Source organism: Paramisgurnus dabryanus, chromosome 2 (genome assembly GCF_030506205.2).
Source record: "Paramisgurnus dabryanus chromosome 2, PD_genome_1.1, whole genome shotgun sequence".
Taxonomy (NCBI): domain Eukaryota; kingdom Metazoa; phylum Chordata; class Actinopteri; order Cypriniformes; family Cobitidae; genus Paramisgurnus; species Paramisgurnus dabryanus.
In genome coordinates, this window is record NC_133338.1 from 46,054,286 (window position 1) to 46,080,988 (window position 26,703).

Here is a 26,703-nt window from a genome sequence, read left to right on the forward strand (position 1 = left end):
TAGCGCTTGACGTCTCTACCGCGGCTGGTCTGAACGCAGCATTAGAGCAATCAGATGCAAGGACTTATTTGTAACAATGTACGTAATTATGCATTGTTTTTTTTTACTTTTACACAGTTTTTGGTCAAGGCCTTGTTGGTTAAATTCTTGACTCTTGGTCTTATGAGAGAAAGTAAAACATGAGATGAGATGACAACCGCATGACATTTATTTTGCTCTTTTTTGTGTCTTTTGTTTTTCAGGGAAATTATGTAGGTTTTTTGTTTCTGTTTTTGAGTATGGTTTTAAGCAAAGCCATAGCTATGATTTATCTCTGATTTGTTTTATTGAGCAACTATGAAGATATCTGACATATGGTAATATCACACACATTTTCTCATTTTTTGCGAAACCCTCAAAACTGGGTTTTGGTAGATTTAAGCAGCATATTTAATTTAACGCACATGAAAATGTGGCTGTGATGGATATGCATACAGACTTTTCAGTGTGTTGTAATGTTGTGTAACTTGGAGTATAAATTACCATAAAAATAAAAAAGTTAGCAGATTTCAATTCACAGTGAAAGCCTTTGTCTTTTGGACAATGCATCTTACTGGACAGAATATCTCTGCAATCTACTGCATGTACCCAAAGTCTTTTTAAGGAGGTCACGTCAAGCAACACTTGTCAGTTCATTCGCATGCGCACAGGCCCTCCTCCATAGTAATTAATTCGTTAACAGTTGAACGATTGCCTATTTTTACTGGAAGGCGGGATTACAGTGGCAATACAGACCGTTGCAATCTCCCCCATTCATATCAAATACCAATGCTGCATCTTGGTAAAATTAAATATCTTTGATGTCACAGCCTTGTTTTTAATATTACATGGCTTACAATGGTTATTACAAAGTTTAGTCTACACATGCTCCTGTCCTTTACCTGGGAAATTAAACATGGCATCTGCTCTGATGAAAGTGTTTACAGGAAAGATTAAGCTTATACATGACCTCTCTCTTATATAGATCTGGAGAGCAAGACTCTGCAAGGGGTGAAGGATGAGCTCTCTCTGGATGAAACCAGGCAGTATGTGTTGGAGAATACTACAGTGGACTTTCAACAGCTCTTGGATAAAGCGGTCCTGAGGATAACTGGACCACTCGGGGCCGACTTCATTGTCAAAGTAAGAAATGACCTAATATGCAGACCCACACCAAATGTGTTTATTCAGAGGTAAACAGGAGAGTTAAGAGAAATTGAAAATGTGTTTCTCATAATCCCTTGCATGTAAGTTTATTGTGCAATATAGTGATTATGCTTTCAGCTTCCAATATGAGTGTAGTACTCACAGCTCTGTTTAACACATTTACCAGAATTTTCTAGAACCACAAAATCCAGAATTTTGCACATTTTACCCCCAAGTGAGTGTAGTAAATGCAAAAACAACTTTACTGATTGCTCCCGAACCTGCTAATAGGTCATACCTAGGATGGTGGAAACATTTCAGTCTTAATCTTGGTGTTTCAGAGCAATTGTTTGAAGCATACGAAAGTAATTTTGCTGAATACAATTTGCCAGTCAATCTGGATCAGGTTCACTTTCCTCTGAATTTAAACGTGCTCTGATCATGCACATTCCTGAGATCTTCTGTTGATTGTTTATTTTCAACAATGTTAAAGTAGTCTCAGACCTCTTTAACTTGGAATGCTGGATGTTTCTGCTTCTTTTTGCGGTCGTTTGAAGGAGAATAATGCATTGGCAGCCAGGGCTTGTTACGCATCTTTCATTCCGTCCGTGGGAAAAATTTAACCACCACTGTTCAACTTAGTGAACTTCGTTGCTAGCATGATCCTGTAGGAAATATTTTTCTGGTCACTTTTGTATTTTACATGTTTTTATAGATTCCATAAAATCCAAAGTTTTCCAGATTAGCAGGTGAATTTGCACGCATCATTATTTCCTCGGTTTCAAAATAGTACAGTGGTTTATATGTGTGCAAGTATGCAGTAGTATCAAAACAAACTGGACACACATTTTCCATATGTAAGTAGTTCTACGTGCACCTGGCCCGAACGGGACTCAAACTGGTGATGAGAAACTGGTGGCTAAAGGCTATGACCCCTATAGTGTCTGTTGCTAGAGCACATTTTTGGGTCGGGGAGGGAGGTTTACTTACTGCATAGCTTTCACTAACTAGCTGGCCTCCGATACACTCACCTTATAAGCTATACTCCCATCTGGGTCACGGCACCAATTTTACCAGTCCTACTCGCACCCAACCTGAGCGGGACTCGAACCGGCAATCGGTCCAGCATGGAAGGTGGGCACTTTAACAAGGAGTCTAAAGGCCATGACCTCTAGCGTCTGTCGCTAGAGCACATCTTTAGGTCGGGAAGTGAGGTTTACTCACTGCACAGCTTTCACTAACTAGCTGGCCTATGTTACACTCACACTACAAAACCTTACTCCCATCCGGGTCACGGCACCACTGTTAGCGGTCATACGCGCACCCAACCTGAGCGGGACTCAAACCGGCAATCGGTCCTGCATGGAAGGTGGGCACTTTAACAAGGGGGCTAAAGGCCATGACCTCTATAGTGTCTGTCGCTAGAGCACCTTCTGAAGTTGGGAAATGAGGTTTACTTACTGCACAGCTTTCACTAACTAGTGGGCCTCCATTACACTAACCCTACAAACCTCACTCCCATCCGGGTCACGGCACCACTGTTACCGGTCCTACGCGCACCCAACCTAAGCGGGACTCAAACTGGCAATCGGTCCTGCATGGAAGGTGGGCACTTTAACAAGCAGGCTAAAGGCCATGACCTCTATAGTGTCTGTCCCTAGAGCACCTTCTAAGTTGGGAAGTGAGGTTTACTTACTGCACAGCCTTCACTAACTAGCTGGCCTCCATTAAACTAACCCTACAAACCTCACTGCCATCTAGGTCATGCCACCACTGTTACTGGTCCTACTCGCACCCAACCTGAGCGGGACTCGAACCGGCAATCGGTCCTGCATGGAACTTTGGCGCTCTAACAAAGAGGCTAAAGCAATGACCTCTAGCGTCTGTTGCTAGAGCACCTTCTGAGTTCGGGGAGTGAGGTTTACTTACTGCACAGCTTTTACTCACTAGCTGGCCTATGTTACACTCACACTAAAAACCTTACCGTCCATCCGGGTCACTGCACCACTGTTACCGGTCCTACTCGCACCCAACCTGAGCGGGACTCGAACCAGCAATCGGTTCGGCATGGATGTTAGGCACTTTAACAAGGAGGCTAAAGGCCATGACCTCTAGCGTCTGTCGCTAGAGCACCTTCTGAGTTTGGGAAGTGAGGTTCACTTACTGCACAGCTTTCACTAACTAGCGGGCCTCCGTTACACAAACTCTACAAACCTCACTTCCATCCAGGTCATGGCACCCAACCTGAGCAGAACTCAAATGGCAATCGGTCCGGCATGGAAGTCGGACACTTCAACAAGGAGGCTAAAGGCCATGACCTCTAGCATCTGTCGCAGGAGGCACCTTCTGAGTTTGGGGAGTGAGGTTCACTTACTGCACAGCTTTTACTCACTAGCTGGACTACGTTACACATAGCATTTAAATTTCATCCTTATTGCCCAATAGTCATATACTATTTTTAAGCAGTACTTTATTTGGCAGGGGAAACCATGGAACACACTATGGATACTTTTGCATCTCACTCAGCGCTCTGGATTCCCTTAGCAGCTTTGTCCTCAGCTTCTTGAACCTCTAGTAGATAATTGTTTTCCTGGCTTGTATCGCCTGACTAACCGATACGCCTATGGTTTCAAACCCATTGTTTGAGGAACCCCATAGACAAACGTGCTGGCCATCATAGAGTTACAGAAACACAAGGAGAGTACAGCCATTCAAACTGAATCTGTCCTGGTATATGGAAAATGCCAGTGAAAACAAGTCCACCCACAACTTTGAAACACGTCCAAACACTACAGTAAATAGGAATGTGGGAGACAGAAATCTGAGATGTAATAAGTGCCTAATTTTCTAATCTGACACCAGGAAGAGAGCCAGTTTATAGTTTTGGAGAAGCTCTGCAAAGTGGAAAACTCATTAAAACGAGCAAGACAGTTGTTCCATTGTAAATAAATATGTGAACGTATATAAAAATTTCCTCTTTTACATGTAAGAATATCTCGTCCTATATATAAATTAAAACATGTTAACTCTGCCGTTTCAGCTAACGTCCTGATAAAAACTTGATCAAAATAATTTTTTTGTGACTGGAGACACGCACTATACATCTGTGTTGCAGCGTGGTTCATAATTTCTGGCAATTTAAGCTCATTTTGGAAGAACTTTGAAAATTCCATCAGATGGATTGAATTTCATTCATTGAGCACGATGAATGATTAGGATCCAGCGAAACCCTCAAACGCTTTGTCGCACAACCCATCTGGGATTAACAGGGAGTCGGAGAGGAAACATATGTTTTCGGGCACGAAGGTTCAGCAAACGTATGTTTTCAATAGATGGCTTTATTAACAGATGAAAGACTGGAGGTGGTGGGTGTTTCGCTTGCGCTGGTTTTGGCTCGGTGGGGATTCACAGGGAGCGATATCTTAGCATACTATGAAACACTTTTGTCACTGCCAAGGAATGTGACCAGTTTCACAGGTTTATTTGTGTAAGAACACCTCCTTTTTCGATGAATTTGCTCTCTGTGCTCTCTCTGGAAGTGTAATGAAACCTACTAAAGTATGACATTTTACTTTTTGACAGTAAACAGAAGAGAAAAACTTCATTCGTGATGTATGATATTGCTCCTGTATAGTCTTAAAAGTGACGAACGTGAAGACAGCATGTAAATGCGGAGGGGTCGAATTCAGTTCACCCCTGGTGTTTTAAGGACAGTGGGGTTTCTAGCATTTCGTGTCCTTTTGTCTAAGTCTGCATTTCATTAGCAAGTGGTGGGAGGTCACTGTAACCACCGTCATTAGTCTACAGGGAGAAAGGAGTAGAGTTTTTCAATTGCGTTAAATTGTAGAGCTGCTGGTTTGCTGGTGGGATGCCACATCCCTGTCTTTATGAGGCATTACTCTGTCAAATCCCATGCATGTCCATAATCCTCCTCAAAGACTTCTGGGATAGCTGACCCCTGTGAGGAATAACAACAGATCTCCGGATTGTTTGGTTCCGTGATAGCAGATCTTAAATCAGCTCGACCTTGGTTTTAAAGGCTTTCCATGGCAATTTCAGACACATTGGAAAGACATGTACGTATACAACTTTCAGATGTAAACAGTTTCATGCAAGGTGCGGATCAATTACATGACTTCATTTCTATGCATTTCACCGGCATAAGTTCAACATCTGTCCTGAATGTATTCATATCAAAGTAATAATTAGAGGGTTGGTCCAATCGTTTCCAGAAACCTTAAAGAGCACCTATTGTCCGATTCACATTTTTACATTTCCTTTGGTGTGTAAGTGTGTATTAGTACATGTTAACAATATGCAAAAGGTACAAACCCCAAAGTAAACGATGACGCGAGTTATCGTCTCCAACGTAAATCTGTTTTCTTGGACTACAACAAACACACGGATTGTAGGCAACAGTTTACTTCCTGGGATTGGTGATGTAGACAAGACCGACATTATCATAATTCTTCACGCTTGGACTAAGCCTTTAAGTTAACACCTGTTAGCATTGCATTGTGCGTGAATCTTTCAAACATGGTAAGGAGCATCACATTTCCAGCTGACATGAGAGGTATTCAGGCCAATCACAACGTACAGATTAGCTAGCCAATCAGGGACACAGAGCTTTTCAAATCCGTGCATTTCAGGAAGACTATATGGAACTGAAACTTTTCATAGGTATATTGATGACCCATCGTGCACTACATAGATTTTTGTCCAATTAAATGTTTTTACAGAAGGAGATGTCCTTCCCATTTTTATACCACCTGGAATTTTAGGTTGCAAATAATAGTCATAACTTGGGACTATTGGATATCCAAAATCCTATTTTAATACCAAATATTCAAGCACATGACAGCATTAAAAATGCTAATTCATTTGTATAACTTCACTTTTATCGTATAAGAAATAAGGTGTTATGCACTTTAATAGTCAATAGTAAATAAAGTGCAGTAAACATTAAATGCATCTGGCCATTCGCAAATTTCTACCATTTGCATGCTATTTCATAATCTTGGCTAATTTAATAATATTTTTTATCTATCGAAAATGCAGTATATTTAGTTAGAGATGGAAAGGAACGGCATTTAGCATATTTAAATCCATTTCATACTTATCAATGTCTTCATTTAGTCTAATGAATATGGCATATGAGAACATATACATTTCTTATATTTCATAATGTAGCTTGCTCTCTGTTTCTGCTGCTTTAGGTTAAATACATGAATGGAGCTGACAGCACAGTCCAGTTCATCTTCTACCAACCCATAGTTCACCGCTGGAGAGAGACCGACTTCTTTCCATGTTCAGTTACCTGTGGAGGCGGTAAGGAACCAGTCAATAACTCAACAGTAACTCATCACATTCGTACGCTACTGTATGTCACAAGCTATAGGCATTTGGTATTTATGGTTTATTACAGGATAGCTCGGATTTAGCATTTAAGGGTTAGTTCACCTGACATTTACACCAGCACATTGTTTCAAACCATATAGCTTTTTGCTTCTCAGATGAAAGAAAATTAAATAGGTTTGACACAACATGAGGAGTAAATGATAATAGAATTGTCGTTTTTGGGTGAACTGTCCCATTAAATCATTGGTTTACAAACAGCATCAGCACCGATAACTCTGTCCGCATACCTCTTTTGACACAGGATATCAGCTTACATCAGCAGAATGTTATGACCTTCGCAGTAATCGTGTGGTGGTGGATCAGTACTGTCACTATTATCCTGAAAATGTCAAACCCAAACCTAAGCTACAAGAGTGCAATATGGACCCATGTCCTGCCATGTGAGTGTAATGAACAATTGATTAATTCACTGCAAAACCTTTTTATATTCACTATGGGGCGGTATCCTGGACAGGGATTAGCTTAAACCAGGACTAGGCCTTAGTTTAATTAGGAAATATAACTAGTTTTAACAAACATCCCTTACTAAAAACATTACTTGTGTGGATTTTGAGGCAAGACAAAGGGCACTGATGTATTTTAAGATATGTCAGTGCCAGTTGTTTGCAGTTTGGACAGCTCTTACATTTATTTTAGTCTAGGACTAGTCTTTTCCCTGTCCGGGAAACCGCCCCATTATGGCACAATCAGGAGATGGAAATTAAAAATAATAGATATTAATATAATTATTAATAATAGAAAACTAAATTTGGTTTATTTCGATTAGTGTTTAATATGGACTATTAATAATACTATAAGGGTCCATGAATCATAATAACTAACACCTAAATAATTCTTACTTAAATATAAGTAATGCTGAGTTAAGGAATTAATGAAGAGTCATCATTAACTACAACATGACTGATGACAACATGCCTTAACTCAGCATTACTTTATGCTAAAGAAAAAATAAAATGATGCCTTGTTTATGGACCCTTATTATAAAGTGTAACCAGATTTTTATATGTAAATATATCAAGGTTATATAATCACAGATAATTTTTTACATTATGTAGTAAAATTTTATGTGAAAAACAGTAAATCACAAAATGACTTTAGTTGGGTTTTCACAGGCAGGGTCATGAGGAATTGATATAAATTATATATCATCAATTCAATAGTTTGTTGCAGGGATTACGTATTTTTGTAGGCCAACCCGGACGTTAGCAGGACTGATTCCCTCACTAAAAAACCCATTCATTTTTCCCACAGACTTTTGAATTATCACAAAAAATAAGCTTTGTTATTTACATTTTTTACATGTTTTGTCCTACAAGTTAATCTTCACAGATTTTATGAATTTTTTTAATTTTATATTTTGAAATTATATTTAAATTAAATGCATTTACACATTTTGTATTCATCTGTAAAGATTACCTTGTATCTTTAAATTTTGTTAAACACAGAACTTCTTTTTTGCAATAATCCAAAAGTCTATGGGAAAAATGAATGGGCTATTTAGCAAGGGAACCAGTTTCCCGCTAACTTCCAGGGTTAGCCTACAAAAACACGTAATCTCTGTGGGACTCGATATGCAAAACAAAGCCAAAATTCTGCATTCTTCTGTAATTCATAGGGTATTACTGTACATTCTTCTGATCTCGCATATATATCTACTATTTCAGTGATGGCTACAAGCAGATCATGCCCTATGACCTCTATCACCCATTACCACGGTATGTATTTCAACCTTTATCCTATAACTGCAGTTAGTCATCCCATGTGGCTGAGCTCAACTGCTTACCAGTCCACCTGGGACTGAGATTGCAAAGTAACATTTTAAGTCCTCTTGCTCAAAACACACAGAGCCAAATGTCCCAGTGTCTAATATAGAGAGAGAAAATATGGGCCTATAGCCAGACTGAGAGAGAAGAAAGTTTCTTATTCCTCGCGTGGTAATTCACACAGAGCAAAACTGGGGCTACATTTGTCTCTTTTAAAAGCCTCACGGACAGAAGAATAAAGTTGTGATGGGTATACGGCCGTTTTGTTCTTATGCGTGTTGTTTTGGTGATGCAATGCTGTAAAAACGCATCTTCATTGTTTTCTCAACGCTGTTTTATAAGCGAATGTTACCTGTGAGAATAATTTTCAGAATGTATGACGGCACAAAACTAAAGGCATGGTACATGAATCAATTCAATGTCTGTGTTGCTTGTTGTTTACGGTGCGCTTGTGTCTTAGGTGGGAAAACAGTCCTTGGACAGCCTGTTCAACTTCTTGTGGTGGTGGGATGCAAAGCCGCTCGGTTTCCTGTGTAGAAGAGGACATGCAGGGAAACATGAACCCCACAGACGAGTGGAAGTGTCTGTATGCACCAAAGACACCCATACTACAGCCGTGCAATACCTTCGACTGCCCGACATGGCTCGCACAAGAGTGGTCACCGGTATTTGAATAAATCATTTATTCTTCTCTTTTATTTTATTTCTGTTTGGTGTTAGGCAGTCTTTAAGAAGTACTACAAGAAGCACCAACAAGTGTATACTTTATGTACAAGTATACACAACGCCAACCTTCTCATTACAAATCAAACAGAAAAGCTTTGTGCTGATTTGGGGCAAAATGAATGCATACTTCCAGTCATGAAATCCCGCTCAGTTAAATCAAACATTTGATGTCATAAGCCTGCCAGTATTCGCGGCGGTCTGAGCTATTAATGAAATAGAAATTTTATTTGTCTAATATTAATATTTTATTGGGTAGACTGAGTAACTTAAGTCTATAATAGTTTTATTTATTTTTAACCTTATTTAAACAACATGAGGGTCTCTGGCTATTCTCAAAGGCCGTATTTACACTGCCTGTTTGAACTCACTCCATTCCGATTCTTTCCAATTAAGCAGCACAGATCGGATATGACCCACGAACGTGTAAGCAGGAATAAAGCACATAGATTCCGTTATTCTCCAAACGGTTTCAGGCCTCATTCATATGTGGAAATAAATCAGATAAATGCATTTACGACCGCACTGTAAGCAGACAGATCGGATATTCCCATCTCAAGATGTGTCATGCGTTATTTGAAATACGACGCAAATGACGTCAACTCTGGTGGACACCATCCGCGATCCCATGACTTTTCTTAGCAGCACAATGGAGGACGATCTAAGAGGCTGTTTACACTTGGCATTAACATGCGTTTTTGTCGATCGGATCACAAGTGGACGACGTTAATGCCAGGTGTAAACGGTGTTCAAAACTTTTTTAACGCGTCCACTTTCGACCACTTTCAACCACATCCAGAGGTAGTCGAAACCACTTTCGATCGGATCGCTTTGGAGTTGCGGAACGCAATGTGGTTGTATGTGTTCGAACAGCCACACATGACCGCCTTCTCTCCACCCATTTTCTAATCTGAGGTATTAAACACAAGTTTTACGTCTTTACAGCGCTATTTTTAGCCTTTCATTGATAAAACTACAGCGGGTGTTCTCCGTAGTTTCGTTTTGAAAGCGTGAAAGTTGCGCGATCCTATTTCATCAATTGCACTGAAAATTCAGAGAAAGCTCCAACATATAAACATACAAAACACTGTGCAGCATGTTTACTTGCTAAACAAGCAGCGGACTCCGACATAATATTAGTTTGCATCCATATAAACTCATAATTACTCCTGCTCGCGATTGAATGACAGCAGAGAGACTCGCCCACCATCTCACGGACCGTCCCCTCACAGTATTCAGGACAGATGCGGTCGAAAATGGACAAAAGAGACGGATTTAAATCCCAGGTGTAAACGTAATGTGTCTCTCTCGTCCACTTGTGATCCGATCGATGAAAACACATCTTAATACCAAGTGTAAACAGCCCCTAAGTGAGTCGTCAAAAAAAGACGGATAAAGGCAAGAAAATTGAAATTGGAATCAAAATTTGCAGTGTAAATCCAGCCAAAGTATTGCAGTACCATTGTTTGCCGGTAGTCGAACACATCCATTGTCACACAGAAAATTTTTAAATTAAAGGAATTGTTTGCAATTTTAACATGTGATCTTTAAATTCCCTTTGGATCCGGAGTCCGAACTTTGAGAAGTGCTGCTCTAGATCATCTCTGTGGTGTTCATAAGTTTTCCAACAGGAAAAATAATTGCCTTTGTTTCAGGAAAATTGGATTATTTCTTTTTATTATGGTTGGGTAAAATATGAGCACACCCAACTGTTGGGTTTAATTGAATTTGTGCTGGGTTGTTTCAGGCAATGGTTGGGTCACATATGTCTAGGTAGCTTTAAACAAACAGTTGTGTTTGTTCATATGTAACTCAACCATGGGTTGATACAACATGGCATTTTAAAGAGTCTATTTACAGTACAGGATCATTTTACTTTTATATCTAAGAATTTTATGATTGATAAATTTTCTAGTTTTCTATTTTTTTTTTTTTTTGACATGATTCTTATGGTGATCCTCAAAGTGTTATTGTTGGACATTCTCTTTTATCAGAAATTGAATGATGTCCCACATGGCGGGTCTCTTGCTTGAACTTTTGCTGAACTCCAATTTAAAGCAATTAGCACAATTACAGCTGAACCATTTGCGGCATGTCAAACGCTTTATGAGCCATAATATACCTGATGAAGCGCTCCAGCCACAGAGGCCTGCACTGTCTTGGTGTCTTAATGTAAGAAGTATGCATCTCTAAGGACACATTTGACGTTGCTGGCAGCACGCGGGCCTCAGCTTCTTGTCTTCAATGAAAATAGAGTAGGCATCCTAATTATGAGCCAATCTGTACCTCAGACTTAATTGCTTACCCTTGGGCATTTTACAGTTTCCTGTTAAACTGCTCTAAACCTTATTGCAATGGAGAAACATCCCAGACCTCAGCCGTCCTGATCCTTATTTAAATTTTTTCTGATTTGTCCTCATGCCCCTCGCAGTTACCCTTTAACCCGATAATAACGCAACAGTGAGTGCCTCATTCATCTCTGTTCTGTCTAATCACACACAGCTTTCTCTTTCTAACGATGTGATAATGGGTAAAAAAAGAGGTGAAAAATATAGCAATTTATTTTCTGGAGGTCTGGCATAAGGTCTACTTTTTAAACAGAGTACCTTATAACTGCATAGTAGCGGTATTGGGGCCAAAGCTAAAGAAAACACTATTATTTCTAAACCTCATGCTTCTGTTTGCTAACAGTAGCATGCTAGACCCCCATTTCTGACTTTAAAACATAGTTTAAACAAACATTTGAGACATAAATGATTAATGACATTATGATATCATATCACTTCATATCATATCAAAGCTGCTTTCAAACAATATGCACTGTGAAAGCACTATACCAATAAATGTGAATTGAACTCAATAGAGATAACTTTTTGTACTGTACTAAGTAACAAATGTATTCAATAATTTTATATAAATATTGGTGTCATTTAAATGTTGTTTTTTCCAAGTAAATCTTTTTTTTTACTTGGGAGGGAGGTTTGTGACTGTAAAATATGGATATTTGGGACCACAATCTCTGTAGTGAATTTTGTGAAATACTTGTCTTGGCAAGCGAAACAAAAAACCCTCCTTTGGGGCAATTTGGGATTATTTTTGGTGCACTTTTTCTTTTGATGTGGGAGTTAAAGCATTCAGTAAAACATTGTCTGTAGTACTTTCATAACCGTAAGTTCTTCAGTGAGCAATGATTTATGTCACGTTAGAGATGAGACCGCATGCCAATTAAAAATAAATGAACATTATCAGTTTGTCAACTATGATATGAGTTTTTTGAGAATGAATGTGAGTTGTGGCAGCAATGTGACATGCAAAACTCTTATTAATCGTATTCATGTAAATGATTATACATGTGGTTTTAATGAGCTTTTATTAATTGAGAAACATCAAATATTTGTACTTAAATCTATTATGCCGTTTAAGTGAAGTGTAAAGGACAAGAAAATCCTTGAGGAGAAATAGTGACCAGTCACTGAACCTAAAACATGCACTTTCCCTTAAACATACATGTACATTTTTTTAAAGGTCACCTTCTTTTTTAATCCCATTTTTAAACCCTAGTTAGTGTGTAATGTTGCTATAATAGCATAAATAATACCTGTAAAATGATAAAGCTCAAAGTTCACTGCCAGGCGATATATTTTCTTTAACAGAATTCGCCTTTCAATACCTACAGCAAACGGCCGGTTTGGACTACAGCAAAAACGTTTTTTGACTAAACTCCGCCCACAGGAATATGTCAATCGGCAGCTAAGCTAAAGGCAAGCTAAGCTGCTATTGAATCGCAACACACTAAACAAGCTACACAATCAGAACTCGATACGAATTTCTGAAGGAGGGACTTCATAAAAAAAGGAAGACATCAGACTGTTTTTAGGACAGTGAAAACAGCGCTATAGAGATAAGTACATTTTGCAAGAAAAATATCGTGTATTTTTACACGTGAAACATGAACACATTTTATATTGCGCACTGTAAACACAATCAAAGGTTCAAAAACACAGAAAGAACGGGACTTTTAACCTAAAGAAAAGTAAAGGAAAAGTGACTGGACATGCTTGTCATCAACTACCTATGTATTAATCCATTACCTGTATTATTATTACCTTTCTATATAGTGCACAGTAACATGTGGACAGGGTCTACGTTACCGAGTGGTCTTGTGTATCGATCACAGAGGTCTTCATGCCGGAGGCTGCAGTCCCACCACTAAACCACACATCAAAGAAGAATGTCTGGTCACAGTGCCCTGCTACAAGCCCATTGGTAAGCACTCTTACTCTTTTGATAAGACAGCTCACTATGAATTAGAGGTCTTCATGGGTCCACTTAGATTCAAAAAGTTCCATGTGTGCCTTGGACATGGGTCACGTATAATATTAGCGGCATCAGGTCTTGGGTAATTTAAAATTAATGTATTTTTGCCGAATGGACTAAAGAAAATCCGAACTATCTATCCTTTTACAATGTCGCTTCTTGTTTGCCCAGAGCACTTGTGACATCATGTGGCTAGCAGTAGGTAGTTTTTGTTGAGCCGGACCTGTCAATCAATTTTGAATGCACATTTTAGCGGTTACCTTGCTGTCATCGTCAGACAACAAATGAAAATAAATGGAGCAGCGCGCCAAATTGGTTGCGAGGCCAACGGGTTTCTTTCTGTCTGACTGGTGCAGACTGCACACACTTCGGTGCTGTTTACATTCAGGTCCAATCGAGTAGAAAAGAAAATTGCCACTGGGTCGGATCGGACTTGGGTCTATCTGGTTGTTAAGTGATGAAGTAAGGAATACTGTTTTTGGGTCCAAACCTCCACTCATTTCAATAGAGGATATTATTTAAACAGCCGATTATGAGCACTATTTATTCATGTCACACATTTAAGCGAAAATTTTATAAACTCACTCATAAGTCTCACTTTATCCGCTTGTTAAGTCGTGACGTAAGGAATACCGTTTCAAGCTCCAAGCCACCACATTTAAACAGCCATTTGTGAGCACTATTTGTTCATAGCACACATTTAAGCGAAAATTGTATAAACTCACATGTAAACTGCCGTTTCAGGCTCCCAGAATCAAATGTACAAAAAGGATTAATAGTTTTCACATGAAATACATCACTTCCGGTCAATGTATCGCATGTGGTGTAGTCACACAGATGGTTGTCACCTCACATCTCAGCCCCTTTTGGGACTCTCCATATGGAATAAATGACATCCGGGTTATCGGCCGTCGCTTGCTGTATAGTGTAAAGGCATGGGTTTTTCTCGGGTTTGTCTCTGGTCAGGTTTTATACATGTCGGGTTCAAGTAACAAGTAAGTCGGGGTCATTTTGGATCGGGTAAATTTTTTTGGACCCGAGAAGACCTCTACTATGAATATCCATGTCTTTAAAGTGAAATACTTATTTTTGGGTGTCCACATACTATGGGCACCCAACCATAGCCCTGCTTCATTGCTAGGTTTGTTGGCAACTACTGTATAATCATTCAAACTATTTAAAAGTAGACAGTTTCTGTATCATGGCTATGTTCCAGAGAAGCTTCCTGTTGAGGCGAAGCCCCCTTGGTTCAAGCAAGCCATAGAGCTGGAAGAAGATACCGCTGTGTCTGAAGAACCCATGTAAGTAATTGAACTTCTCACCATCAACAAGGAGCTGCCTGGGTCATGAAGTATTTGTTTGGTTTCTAGTCCCTGTGGTTCACCAAATCAAAACGAAGTGTGCGATTTTAACACGATGCTGCCAGATCTTCTCCCCGAGCATTTAAAGAATCTAACTTAAGTTAGGCAGGTCTCGACTGTTTCCTGCGTAAGGATGATTTAACGAAGGAAGAATCTGACGAATGCTCGCAATCCTCAGAATGGAAAGTATGATCTTGGAAACAGTCTGCCATAGCTGACTGGCTCATGAAAGCCGACACTGGTACAAATTGTGTAAATCGAAAGGACAGCGTGGAAGGGGAGGGATATCCCACATCTCTATTAGCAGACGTTCTGCTGAAACCATCACAGCTTTATAGGTAGGTTGATGATTTATACAGAAGACCAAAGCTCTGTGACGTGTAGCAGGGAGATTTATAGGGTTAAATATCCGGTTTTAAGGTCTAACATGAAACTGTTGGAAGAGATAGGTGACAGGGTGGCCTGAATATTGCAGGTTGTCCACAAGTTCTAGTCTACAGATAGGACAAAAGAAAATTTAGTAGTATTTAGTATTTCATGACCCTTTAATATTTATAGCTTGAGTTCATATATTTGAATGACATCAGTTTTTCCTCCATTTCTTGTTGTTCTGAAAAAGATAAAACTGATCGATACCAAAACAAATGATTCTGTTCTTTGTAATAGGCACGACTTCCCCAAAACGCACCTAAATAATGTTGTATTATATGCTGTCACCACAATGCCAACAACAATATCTGCCTGCCATATGAATGCAGGGTTACGGATGAGAAAAAGAAAAACGAGAGAGGAAATTCCTGCCTTCGACTTATTGCACTTTTATTGCCAAGATCTAAACCTGCCATTTCTGCCGGCATGGTCACGACCACTTTAACAATTACTTGAGAAATCAAGGGAGAAATATATCGCCTACGTTTAGACGTCTGACCCTCCGCTTCCACAGTCATAACCAAACAACAGATTCAAACATTGCCAAGATGCCACAGCTGAGATAAATTCAAACAAAATCAACTTCCTTTGTACATTAACACGAGAGTCATGGCCATTCAAAGTGGCTGCACATGTTTGGTTCGGGGACAGCATAGTAAATGCAGCGGATGTGCAGTAAAAAACACTTGTCAACCCTCTTTGGTAAATGAGAACATTTCTGGTGGCTTTGTTGTTGAGACATCAACCGTGGCTTTGGATTCAATTGCCTTCACATGACTCTAGGGCTTGTTTAGGGCCAATGGGGCCAGTTATTGCTTTCTAACTGAGTGGGGTTGTATAAAGCATAACTGTGCTTGTACTGTGGTTTCACAGTTCAGTCAACAAAGACAGTGCAACATAACCTTTAAGATATAAACAATGACTGAGTCTGGAAGGCATTAGCTTAGACAACAATAATCGATTGAAGGTTTCAATTAGAGAAAGCTGATTTAGCTCTCATCTCACTTCACTCGAATTTAATCCCACGGGATCACATGTTTCTCACATATGGGAAGTCAGTGCCATATGCCTAGAGTTGGAGATGATTGGAATGGCATCCAGTTTCTATTATGGATCCATTTTCTTGACCTGAAACGCACTCAGGGAGCTCCTAGTCTACAGAGTTTAAGGTTTTCCACGTATCTCTGTGCTGGAAAATCCATTTGAAAACTGCTTAAGGTAGTAGTTTAAATTTTCATTTATGTATTTGGCAGACACTTCTACCCAAAGCGACTTAAGGTACATTCACATTATAAGCGACTTTGTCGCAGTGTGTCGCTCGTCTCTTTCAAAAGAAGGTTTTTTATATCTGGTTGTCATAAACTAATGAGTAATGTCCAGTCCAGTAACTGACGAGAGACAGATGATGTGAACTACACTGCTCATTCTCATTGGTAGTCACTCCATAAAGTCGCTCATAATTTGCATAAAGTTAAACATTTCTCAACTTTGTCGCACGACTGGACACGCCCCATCCAGTAGGCAACGGGCACTGTCGCTCATGTCGCTGGAAGTCGCTAATCTTCCATTGAAATCTATGAGATTGCGTCACTCTGCTACTGCCAGTCGCTGCTAGGCTGAATGCAGCTTTAAGCTGTGTGCACAATGGTCAAGTGATGCAATGTCGGCAACACAAGCGATAGTCACCGTTTGCGACATGAAGTGGGTGTGTCCAGCTATGTGATAAAAAAAAGTTCAGCTTTATGCAAATGATGAGCGACTTTTGGGAGTAACTACCAATGAGAGTGAAACAGTTGAGCCTCCGTCATCCACCTCTCATAATTTACTGCGGTGGACCGTTACACATTCGATTCATACAGTAACAATTATTAGGGCAACCAGAATTAGGAACACCTCTTAGCAACCTCCTTGAAAGAGACAAACGACAGACAGCCATAAAATCGCTGGCGGTGTGCACGTAGCATTAACATAAGCATAAGAAAAACTTGCCTTGCCTGTTTCAATTGGTAATGCCAAAAAATTTGATTTTTTACTTAAAGTGAAACATTTTAGGTAAAAAATACTTTAAAATGTTGTATAAAACACATTTTTGTAGGTGTTACCAATTATAGTAATATTTTAAGTTGATCCAACTTTTACTTTATACAGTGAATGTTTGTTCCATGGGATCAAACCCATGATGTTTTCAGCTACTAACGCAATGCTCTACGGGTTAAAGGGACATTCCACTTTTTTGAATATATGCTCATTTTCCAGCTTCCCTAAAGTTAAACATATAATTCTTACCATTTTGGAATCCATTCAGCTGATCTCCGGGTCTGGCGCTAGCACTTTTAGCATAGCTTAGCACAATCCATTGAATCTGATTAGACCATTAGGATAGCACTAAAAAATAACCAAAGAGTTTTGATATTTTTCCTATTTAAAACTTGACTCTTCTGTAGTTACTTCATGTACTAAGACGATGAAAAATAAAAAGTTGCGATTTTCTAGGCAGATATGGCTATATGGAACTATACTCTCATTCTGGCGTAATAATCAAGGACTTTGCTGATGTAACATGGCTGCAGCAGGCGTAGTAATATCACGCAGTTCCCGAAAATAGTCCCCTGCTATTGAAAGTAACCAAGGGGACTATTTTCGGGCTGTGCGTATTATCACTACGCCTGCTGCAGCCATGTTACATCAGCAAAATCACTGCTTATTACGCCAGTCTGAAAATATAGTTCCTAGCCATATCTGCCTGGAAAATTGCAGCTTTTAATTTTCTGTAGGCCTTAGTACACGGTGTAACTACAGAAGAGTCAAGTTTTAAATGGGAAAAATATCGAAACTCTTTGGTTATTTTTTAGCGTGATGCTAATGATGTAATCAGATTCAATGGATTGTGCTAAGCTATGCTAAAAGTGCTAGCGCCAGACCTGGAGATCAGCTGAATGGATTCCAAAACGGTAAGAATCAAATGTTTAACTTTAGGGGAGATGTAAAATGAGCACATTTTCCAAAAAAGTGGAATGTCCCTTTAAGCTGCAGAAACTTTTATATCCTTATTGGTTAAGCAGGTTACTTATTATTGTTTGCTGGCACGAGATGGACTGGACCACCAACTGGTTTAGACCTTGGTTAAGCTGGTAGAGCACTTTTATTGAGATCACTTTACTGTTGGCCTGAACTGTTGTTTTCTGCCAGGAGGTAACTATTAGTTGAAAGTAAGACTGACACAAAATCAACACTCCACGACAGATGGAGCTCTGTAAATGGTTTGATTTTGGATGAACTTTGTAATTTTCCTTCACAGATGATAGCATTTCTGAAGATTTCTGAGAGTGTGCCCTTCTTTCCTTACTAATAAAGTGAACATTATTCAGATCCTCCTCACACCTATTTATTTCAGGCTATAGGAAAGCCTCCTTCATGAAAATGGGCTGTAAAAACCCTGATCTCAAAGTATTTCCCCTTTCTCGCTTCAATCTTAACTAGGAGGAAGGATGCATCAAAGCAATTTATTCAAGAGTCTTGGGCTCTAATGCCTCACAGCTGTTGAGTGAGCTCCGGGATCGGCTGGATTTCAGAAATACTTGTGCAGTTTATGAACTTAGCTGCAAATGAATTAAATGTGTGAGGACGAAGCAAATGCCAGAATAACCACGTTTTTCATAGAGGAAATTTTTATTAATACTGAAGTATATTTTGAGTCTTCTTGTGATCTACCAGTAGTGTGTGTGTGTGCATGCGTGTGTGTGAATTGTTTGAGGGCGGAGCTAAATGAAGACTTCTCAAATATGTTTCTTAAAGGACAAGTTCGGTATTTTACACTTAAAGCCCTGTTTTCAGATTGTTTATGGTGAAATAGAATGGTTTTGACTGAAATGTCGACATATGCGGCTGCCCTGAGAATTTTCGCGTGATTGTGTTTCACATCACACCTCTACAATGGGTTTAATGGTGCACTGGAACAATCCTTCCTAAAATGCATTAAACTTTCGTTTACAAAGAAGTGAAACTCACCGAGTGGTTAGGGGTGTTCACTGATATGCTCACACAAAAATCGCTGCAAAAGATGCTTTCCAACAGCTGTTTTAGCATTCGTTGTTAACTTGTGGACCTATTTTTCCAAACGACTCACACCCGTATATTCTTCCGCTTAGAGCTTGAATAATAGACACTCCAGCCCGGGTGGTGGCGCTAATCCGCCTTTGCCAATTGCAAGAATAGAAACAAAGTTCCCGGCGCGGAGTAATACCGTACCTCACAGGACATCTAATACTAGTCAATGGAGTTGGCAAAAACTACGATAAAACCTGTTGAAATGCGTATTTTGCAGCGATTTTTGTGTGAGCATATCAGTGAACACCCCTGACCACTTTTTTCACGTCTTTGTAAACGAAAGTTTAATGCATTTTAGGAAGGATTGTTCCAGTGCACCATTAAACCCATTGTAAAGGTGGGAGGTGAAACACAAACACCACAAAATTCTTGGGGCAGCCGCATATGTCCAAATTTCAGTCAAAACCGTTCTATTTCATCATAAACAATCTGAAAACAGGGCTTTAAGTGTAAAATACCGAACTTGTCCTTTACGAAAAAAAGTTCTCAAAAAAATGTCTTCATGGGAAACCATAGGAAAAAATATGATCTAATTTTTGGCATACTCTAGTGCAAATCTATTAAGCTATTCTACACTGCAAAAAATATACATATTTATTACCGAGTATTTTTTTTCCAGTACAAATATCTGAAAATTCCTAAGATACATTTACTTGTAGATGGGAACTGTTTTAAAGAGAAAAAAAACATCTAACATTTGCATTTTGCCTCTATTTAACATTATTGTAGTATGCGCTAGAGATTCGTAAAGATTTGTAATCTTTCTGTTGGGGTTGTTTGTCAGGTTTATCAGAGGAGCATGGGGTGCATGCAGCAGAACGTGCGGTGCTGGCATTCAGAGGAGAACCGTGAAGTGTCAGATGCTCCTGACCTTCTCACAGACCATCGAGGACCTCCCAGATGACGAATGCGAGGGACCGAAACCACCCGAGAGTCAGCCCTGTTATCGAACCCCATGCTCTGGCGGTACAACAGAAGAGGAGATAGAAATGACCCTCACTTCGGAGAAAGAAGAACTGCATGACTGGGAATATGAGGGCTTCACTGAATGTTCAGCAACTTGTGCTGGCGGTAAGATACTTGACGTCTTATACATTTACATTACAGTACATTTACGCAGCTGGCAGATGCTTTTATCCACAGGGAGTTGCAGTGCATTCAGGGTATACAGTTTAATCAGTACGTTTGTTTCCTTAGATTAAACTTTTTGCGTTACTCTTATGCAAAGCGCTACAGGAACACTTATGTTTGAGAAGACAAAAAAGTGCCTTGTTATTACCACAGTACTTTTTGGTAAATAAGACTAATTCCCCCATAAAACATGAGCTATGCATACTGTATGTATCTCTAACCCCCTCATCCAGGGCTCCGATAGGTCAGTTGGTAAAGCATCGCATTAGCACCGCAAAGGTAATGGGTTCGACTCACAGGGAACACGTATATTAATACAAATGTACATTGAATGAGCTGTAAGTCGCTTTGAATATAAGCATCTGCCCCATAAATGCAATAAACCCTTGACAAAGGCACATGTAGTTTTTAGGAAACTAACAGTATGACAGTTTGTGCCTCTTATGTGGCTTGCTTTTCATGGTTGGCAATGACCCCTTGCCCCTATTGTCACATTCAAATACACACATATAAAAGACTGAAGTCCTGTGTAACATCACGCTCGCAATGTCTTTGATGGGGCAACACTTTTCTGCTTCGTTTCTAAAGACAGGCTAAGGCTGTCACAATGTGTAGGAAGTTTCAAGAGAGATATCTGTGCATTTCCTCTCTGGGATAGCCATAAAAGAGCTCTTCTTGTTTTTATGTTAATTGGAGTCTATTGGATGTAATCAATGTGTTTAGACAAAAGCTAAATGTCATTGGATAATGTGGGTTAAGGTTTTATCATCAGAGCTGGAGTAAATGTGTGTGTATTCCTTCATGTGTACTGTACATATTCATCTTTGTGTGTGTGTGTGTGTGTGTGTGTGTGTATGTGTGTGCTAGGCAAGTGTTAGCGTAAACTATGGCACACACTCGTTCACATCTGCATTCCTTCAAGCTTACAAAAACGAATGGCTACCATATTCAGTCTCTCGGTCTGGCACATAGAAATATATTTCTGCTAGCACGAGCCTTGTAAACGTCAAACCTTTCTTGTTTCCATCTTTCTTAAACATCCTACTTTACAAATATGAATTTATTGCTTAGTGCTTTTTTAAGAGTGGCCCTTTCCTAACTCATTTATTTTTGGCCTAATAGAGCTGTTTGGCATGTAGCCCTAAAACCTAAGAGAGTTAGCATTTTGGATCCATGGGTTCTGTTTTAGGTTTTTTTAGAATAGTGAATTGATTCAAATAAAGTGTATGGGTAACATTAGATGAATGGATTTTGACGTTTTGCTCTGCAAGATAAATACACATACGTCATACGTTAAACTTGCATTTTAAATCGTGTTCTGCACTTTTAGGTTGCTAACAAACTATAGTACAGTACAACAAAGATGCTAGTTTTTGATTAATTATTCGCATTGTGGGGTTTGAGACCCCCTGGTGGTTTGCAGTGGAATTACAGAGGGTTGTGAGTTAAAGTTATAATTAATTATAATACAATTAAATCATAAAATGTGAATAGATAATTATAAAATAAGAAACTTGACATATAGATTTTATGTAACAATAAAGGAAAATTAACAGATGAACATCAAATAACAGCTAAAAATAAAATTAACTATGTAAAATACTATAAAAACTTTAAAAAGTTAAACATGCACCTGTGCTATTAAAGGAGCAGTGTGTAAAATTTTGGTGGGTCTATAAGCAGAAATGCAATATATAATTTGTTTTCAAGGGGGGAATAAAGACCTAATACAAACTGCTATACAGCGCACATTTGTCACTATGTTGTCTCAGATGATGACATGTTTGTCCGGTGGCAGCTATTGTAGCTTTTTTATGTACTTTGAAATGGAGGGGTAAGCGGGGGACTGAGCCATTGGTTGCAATTCACAACCTCACTGCTGAAATCTACATACTGCACACTGTAAAGAGTGGAAATTTGGATCAACTTTAAAATGACTTTAATTGGTAACACCTAAAAATTAAATTGTTTCAACTTCAGTTGTTTTTTTGTTTTTTCAAAATGTAACCTCTCGACGCGCACTAATTCATGGGCGGGATGACTTCAGTTTTTTTTTTTGCTGCTAACAATATTATTATTTACCTTAATAATATGAACATTACTATACATCGTTTAAAAGGTCTACAGGTTTAGCATTAGTGTATCGTCTCTGTTTTGAGATACAGATGCTCTAGTATCATAAATGTAGTATTTTGTGACAGAAGTCCAGATGACAGCATGCAAAATATAAACGGGACTTCTTATCTTTGTGTTGATATAACGATCGCGAGTCGAATCCAGTCTGTTTCAGATGTGTGAATAATAACCCATGAAAGCCGTCTAGAATAAGTTACAATGACCATTTTTGTCCACAAATGCGTGTAATTCATGAAATATAGATATATAGTCTGTTGTTTACATTAGATTTTGCATGAACATCTTGTAATAGAATAGAATATACAATCTGAGGACTATTTACGTCATAACACTGTATTTGAGATTACACTTTAGGTTCTAGTAAACACGTAAACCCGCATTCAAACTTTGTTTTGAAAAGTAGGCGAGAGTATAATACATAATATCCAAACAGCACTGTCAAAAAAAGTGACGTGATTTGACTCGCTCGTTCCTCCAATGACTTCATGGAAAATATTGATAGACAGAACGTGTAGATAATGAATCCAACGTTTTATTTCCTGGTGTGGAAACTGCATTTTATATGCTAACATAAGAATAAATAATAAGAATGAACGTGTATTTATGTAAACAAAGACTTTTATTTTGGAATAAAGGCACCTTAGAAAAGGCACTAGTCTTACAAAAACCCTCGCAAGAATTTTTGGGCCTATTGACCTCACGTGAAACATAACTTCTTTAGACTTGTGGCTTTGGGATCATTGCATTTCTAGGTTTCACACACATATTTAACATTAAGTTTTTTAGGAATAAAAAAGATGTTATACAAACATTTTACTTCTTAGCCTCTCTAACTTTTTTAATTTTTGAAACCTGGAAAATGAAACTCAAAGTGTCTTCTCTCTAATGATACCATAGTTATGTGTATACTCTAAATGGTTTAGTAAAAACAACCCTTTTAGTAAGTAGGTATTTTCATGGTTTGGGCTAGAGTTGGGGTGCTTTTCAAGAGGTTAAGTTTTTTTTTTAAAGTTGATCCAACTTTTCACTTTTTACAGTGCACCTTTATATAATTGAAATGCTTAACTTTAATTTGCGGGGGTTTACTTCAAATAAATAATAAGGTCAAGGGGTTTCATCTGACAAAAAACCCTGAATTAGTAGTCCTTGTTTGCAACTTGTTTGTACTCAGCGTTTTGGTTTAACGCCCTCTAATTTTTGCTGTAGAGCAATTCATAAAAGTCTTAAGTATTGTTAACCACAGATCTTATTTTACTCATAAATCAAAAACTGGTCTCCAAAAACCCATTTGAAATACCCGTGGGAACCCGTAGCGCATTAGCCTTCGAGGTTGACCTACAAATTAATGTTATGACTGAGCCGATTTATCATTACCCCTCACTTGCTGTCATATGCTTATTAAGGGACCCCTCTATATTTCTGTTTTGGTTAAACATTCACTCAAAAACCATTGCGAGATCAATTTCACATTGCGGTTCATGAAAATTACACCCATTACGCTCCCTCCCTGTTTTTAAAGCCTACAGTATTTTAAATGATTATATAGTCACAGATTCACACAAGCGAGGGTAACATTTCAGGTGGCTTGTGAAGTGGTTGGGGTTAAATCTGTTTCAGGTGTAGTTAACATCTGTTCCTTCTGTATGGTTTCATATCATAACAACGCTGTTTGTTCATGGGTTTATATTTTTTGGTACATTTGAGAATGTTGAGTTGTGTTATCTCTACTCCCCTTGAAAGTCTACATCATGTCTGGTCTCCCTGCTCGGTAAATCTTTTGTATTCAAGCCAGTGCGAGTTCATCTGGCATGATTCACTCAAAAAGGGCTAAGACAGACACATGTAAAGTGACAAAATCTGGCCGAATGCACAACAGGAACCAGAAATCGTGACGTCGGGGTTGCTGACATGTTGAGTTTAAACAGACTTGATCTGTCTGGTGACTGTCTAATACGGGTAAGACACGCACGTATCTGCACATGGTGCCATTTGTTAAAAGTGGGAGCGACTGGTTGAAAATCAGATGTGCCTTTTTACTTTGATACCAGATTGGAGTTTTTAAATCTAACTGTAATTGTTTTTGGAGAGTAATCCTTAAGAGTTGACATTCCTGACACTTACTAATCCATATTTCCTTTGCTTGCTTCTCAGGAATGCAAGAGGCCATTGTGATTTGTCTCAATAAGCAGACGAGAGAAGCGGTGGATGAGACGCTGTGTGTTAGTGCTCGCAGGCCACCGCAGCTACTTCAGAGCTGTAACACTGAGCCATGTCCTCCCAGGTGACTGACATTGCTCACACTTTTGTTTGTCTTACAAGTTTGTTTGTTTAAAAGCAGAGGGTCTGTTCTTTCATTTTAAATATCGTCACCTTCCTAAACTAATTGCCTAAGTCATTTTTTCAGGTTTCTCAAAAACACAAATAAATGAAACTAACTTCAGAGGTTGAGTATAAATTTAGCTGCCATTTAGAAAAGCTTGTAAAATTGCCTTACGGTGCATTCACACGGGGCGTAGGCGTTGACGCTTCCCATTCACTTTTTATGGGTGACGTCATGCATTGCCGAACTGAATTGAGGATCCGTCGCCCCGTGTGATTGTACCGTAAGTCTCAATATCTTTTGACTTAGGCAAAATAAAACAGCCTAAAACATTTTTGTCAAAAAATGACTTAGGCAATTAGTTTAGGAAGGTGACGATATATTGTATGTTTATATATTTATAGAATAAAATTTTTCTGGAAGGCATTTTGTGAAATAACTTTTTTTTAAAGGCTGGCGGGGAATGAGTTAAATTAAAAAAGATTAATTTTTTTTTTAGGTTTTACCAATTTAAGAAATGTATAAGTTTTTTTAGCTTTACTTACTTATTCATTTAGCTGACGCTTTTATCCAAAGCGACTTACAATTGCTATGTCATAGGTCGCACACCTCTGGAGCGACTAGGGGTTAAGTTTTTTGCTTAGGGACACAATGGTGTATCACAGTGGATTTGAACCCGGGTCTCTCACACCAAAGGCGAGTGTCTTATCCACTGTGCCATCACCACCCTTTAATTTTGGGTGGTGATGGCCAAACAGCCTTTATTCTTAAAAAATAAACACAGCCTTACACTTTAGACTAAATTTGTTGACTTTAAAGACAATAGAAGAATGTAAGTGAAGGTGAACTGTTTGGACACTTTCTGCTTGTCAAACACAGTTGAACGTGTATATAGTAAATGTGATGAATTACACCTGTGTTTATTCTGCTATAGGAAACGCCTCTATGAGGAAGAATTTAAAGGGGAACTGACTTCCTAGATTCAGTGAAAATTAATAGCTGGTTAAATTTAATTGCAAAATGGCTGCAAAAGCTAGTTGTGAAAAACGTGTGTCTTATATACTTTCGGGGCCACTGCATGTCATTATTTTAGTTGCATTTTTTGCAAACGTTACAGGATAACCTGCACTGCTCTTTTCATTATCAAATTTAAGAAATGTGATGTCAAAAAGCCAAAGTGTCCTATCAGGTTTATTATGAAGCTCCCCACCTAGGTCAGGAAATGAAGGTCGTTTGCTCCTGCTGGAACAATTGGTTTTGGGACGGACACTGTTAGAATTGTATTTCATCCCCGCTGCATTAAAAACTGCTGGGATGTCAAACCCGCTCATTTTCCTAACAAAATACTCGCTCCACACGAAGCAGAGCTGGAAACTTACCTGTCAAACACATTCACTGGATCCACCGCTCACTCCCCTTTTTTAAATAACCAAATATCATTGCAGAGATTCATGGGAACTGCAGATATTCACCCTGTCGGTCGAATGTCTTGCTGCATGTGCATCTGCGAATATAAAGATAACAGTTCAACAGTGTTTGCTAATGATAGGATATAATTTTTTCATGAGTTGAAATACTGTTTCATACATTTTGCAGCTCTCCTGTCAAAAGATTTACGAGGCATTGAGGTCTCGGTGTTAAAATATCTAAACCATTTGCAGAATGTAAAGTAATAATTGCCGTGGTCTGCTGTCGGAAAATCCGCACCTCCTCTCCGTTTCCCATTGTGCCGGTATTCCACACCTCACGTCACGGGTATAAAAACGCAGCGGTGTTCTATCTTTCCACTGCCTGTTTTCTCAAGTGTTTCGTTTATTTTCAAGCACAACAAACT

At 38.9% G+C, this 26,703-nt stretch overlaps 1 protein-coding gene across 2 annotated transcripts in view; it reads left to right on the plus strand.

Moving 5' to 3' along the window:
* The window catches only part of LOC135778571 (ADAMTS-like protein 1), a 150,073-nt gene that overhangs the window by 105,559 nt on the left and 17,811 nt on the right, over positions 1-26,703 (plus strand). For both annotated transcript variants that reach the window (XM_065288950.2, XM_065288951.2), the window contains 9 exons: positions 1,004-1,161; positions 6,381-6,492; positions 6,824-6,962; positions 8,247-8,297; positions 8,806-9,010; positions 13,187-13,334; positions 14,602-14,686; positions 20,067-20,353; positions 24,701-24,830. In XM_065288950.2, the coding sequence (XP_065145022.1) occupies positions 1,004-1,161; positions 6,381-6,492; positions 6,824-6,962; positions 8,247-8,297; positions 8,806-9,010; positions 13,187-13,334; positions 14,602-14,686; positions 20,067-20,353; positions 24,701-24,830 (1,315 nt within the window). The remainder of the gene's footprint in view (positions 1-1,003; positions 1,162-6,380; positions 6,493-6,823; positions 6,963-8,246; positions 8,298-8,805; positions 9,011-13,186; positions 13,335-14,601; positions 14,687-20,066; positions 20,354-24,700; positions 24,831-26,703) is intronic.